The sequence below is a fragment of the Corvus brachyrhynchos genome, unplaced genomic scaffold (assembly GCF_000691975.1).
Source record: "Corvus brachyrhynchos isolate BGI_N302 unplaced genomic scaffold, ASM69197v1 scaffold285, whole genome shotgun sequence".
In the NCBI taxonomy this organism is placed as follows: domain Eukaryota; kingdom Metazoa; phylum Chordata; class Aves; order Passeriformes; family Corvidae; genus Corvus; species Corvus brachyrhynchos.
Genome location: NW_008238323.1, coordinates 793661 through 796481, shown reverse-complemented (window position 1 = coordinate 796481; position 2821 = coordinate 793661). Strand labels below are relative to the sequence as shown.

Sequence of the window (2821 nt, the reverse complement as noted above, 5' to 3'; positions counted from 1 at the left end):
CAAGCCCATCTGGACATTCATCTTGTCCATGTTCTTCAGACTACAGGGCTCTGGTGGTTTCCACTCAAGCTCCTGCTCCCCCGGAAGGCAGGAACAAGCTATAGGGACTTGCCACGTGCAAGGGGGATGTGGAGCAGGGAATGCCTGAAGGCAGGGTAAGGGGGCCAAAAGGAACAAGCACCTTTATTTCCAGAAGCATGAGAGGTAAAAGGGGCAGGAAACAGTCGAGGAAAACCCAAGGGAAGGCCTCCACAAGTTTTCCTCCTCACCTGGTGGCACAGACCACCTGTGTCCCAGCACAGAGCACAACCTTGGCCCAGTATTTCAGAGACAGGGACGGGGTCAAACAGGAGCTGTGTCCCCAGTACTGGGGTTCTTTCAGGCTGAAGTTAAGAGAAATAGGAACAACAAAAACAACCCCAGCAGATTTTGTGCAGGCAGTCCCTCCAGCCTTGGGCTGGCGGGGTGCATCCAAACTGGGGACCCAAAAGCCGTGTGCACCGAACCAGGCCAGCGGAGCCCAAGGCTCAGGATGATACCACCCAGGCGTTACCCACCCCAGAGAGGCCCCACACAAAACTGGGGGGGTGCTCCCACCACTGACCCCACACAGCACTCACTCAGAGCAGCATCTCTCCAGTCCGCCTCATCCACACCACAAAAAAAGCCACTTGGCACAGTTTTGGGATCAAGTGTACATTTTTATTTTTTAATGGAACATAGACTCCTTTAGAAAAAGAAAAATTCATCTGGATGATAACACCCATAGAAAAAACACCAATCTTGTGTTCTCTTTTTTTTTTTTTTTTTAATTTGGCATTTGTTATCTGCATTTATATTAAAGCAAAGTGCATCTTTCTTACTTTTTTTCTTGTTTATACACATTGCACAATACATAAATAATGATGCTTATAAAACGTCTTTATATTTACAAGTAATAATATATTTATATATAACATAAAATACATTTTTTTTCTTTAATAAATCTCAGGGTTTTTTAAGGAGTCCTTTCTTTTTTGTGGGTGGTTTTCCAAAGCACTACAATGCTAAAGTTCCAAGAAGAATGCTCTCTTGTTCAATTAAACCTTTATATTTAGAAAAATAGCTTATGTTAAGGTCTAAACATGCTCATTGAGCTAAGAACAGTGTAAAAGTATCATACTCGTGTATGAATTCAAGAAGAAATGAAAGCACAACTGCATTTCCAGATAAGGTGGTACCTGGATAACCTGATCTAAGCAGGTTACAACACACCAACTATTGTGAACACTTTTTCTCTTGTTTTTCCCACTTGTTTTTCTTTAGTTTTGTTTTTATTTATTTTTAGGTTTAGAATTCTGTCACTTCAAATCTCAGCTCAAATGATCAAGCACAGGCCATGCCCGAAGTCCCCCCACTGTTGTTTTCTCCCCTTACATCAATCCACGATCATAAAAAACATAGAAAAAGCAGTGGAACAATGAACACAGTGACAAGACATGAACCCAGCAACAAGAGAAACACAAAAGGTCAGTAAAAGACCTGTCTGGGAAGGTTTTGCACCATCCTTCGGCGGCAACGCGGGGTTAGCACTGCTGGGGAAGGGGTCTCGGTGTCACCGTCACTGGGAAGGTGGTGCGTACAAAAATACAGTCACCTTGTTATGTTGTCCAAGAAAAGGAGCTGTAACATAGAGCTAGTGGCTTTCAAATCCATCGATCCCCATTGGATAATCCTTTTGAGAGGCGTGAAGTTATTATCTCATGTGATCTATCCCCACTGCACCCTTCTCTCGCCCTTGTGAGAGTTATTGGTCATTCACACTTTTAAAAAATAGATATATTTATCAAAATACCCCAAAGGCAAAAACAACAAAAAACAAACAAAAAAAAAATCTTTCATAAGCTATTTCTCAAAACGAGGAAGGGTGAACAAACGAAACAAAACAAAAAAAAACAAAAAGTCTGCACGAAAAGCAAGCACTCAGAAGGAAGTAATAGCAGCAAAGTAGTATAGATGTCATGAGTTCACTCTGTCTTGAGTCACCGGTTGTTGAAAATAACCTCCAACCAGCAGGGGCAACTGCTGATGGACTGTCTCGTGTAGCACTGGCCCCAGCCTTTCACAAAGCTGATCTGCACGGTAAATCCGGTCCATGGCTGCTGCGTGAACTCGTGGTCGTTGGGTCTCTGCAAGGTGTATGCCTTCTCGTAGTCAAAAGCCTTGATGGAAAACCCTGGGAACACTTTGTGAACCTGCAACGTCCTGGAGTCGGGGTTGTCCAGTGTGGCCGACTTGATGAAGATGGGGTAACTGCTGCGGTTGTACACCCACACGCCGTCCACTTCCTTGGTGAGCTGGATGCCGTAGCCGATCTTGCTGCGGACCTTCTGCACCAGCTGGCTTTTGTTGTCTGAGTTGAGCTGTCCAAGGCAGAAACCATTCCCCTGAGGCAGATCATAGAAGATATCCAGGGAGGGCTCTTGGACAGAGTACAGCCGACCCACGCGTGTCTTCTCTTCCCAGTATGCCACCACGCACCACCGAGAAAAGTGAGAAATCGGAGAAAAAACAAAAAAAAAAAAAAAAAAAAAAAAGAGAGATTTAGCATCAAGGGAATTTATACAAACCAAAAGAAACGCAGAACAGGCAGGACCTTGCTTGTCCATGCCTTCACAATCTTGTCCACACGTACATCAATGTCCACAGTGAACCCACTGTTTCCAAAAGAACATTTCCAGGTTTGCGGCACTCCTGTGTTGTTCCAGTGCCTCGTTCTAGTTGGATTTATGGGTCCTGAATCACCAGGTCAACCTTCCCAAAAGTGGCTCCAGGCACAACA

The 2821-nt window shown here is 44.5% G+C and overlaps 1 protein-coding gene across 1 annotated transcript in view; it reads right to left on the bottom strand.

The window, feature by feature from the left end:
• Positions 1–680: 680 nt before the first annotated feature.
• Positions 681–2821, bottom strand: part of SMAD7 (SMAD family member 7) — a 25410-nt gene continuing 23269 nt past the window's right edge. Inside the window, exon 6 of the mRNA XM_017734334.1 lies at positions 681–2522. Within this exon, the coding sequence (XP_017589823.1) occupies positions 2022–2522 (501 nt within the window). The 3' untranslated portion in view covers positions 681–2021. The remainder of the gene's footprint in view (positions 2523–2821) is intronic.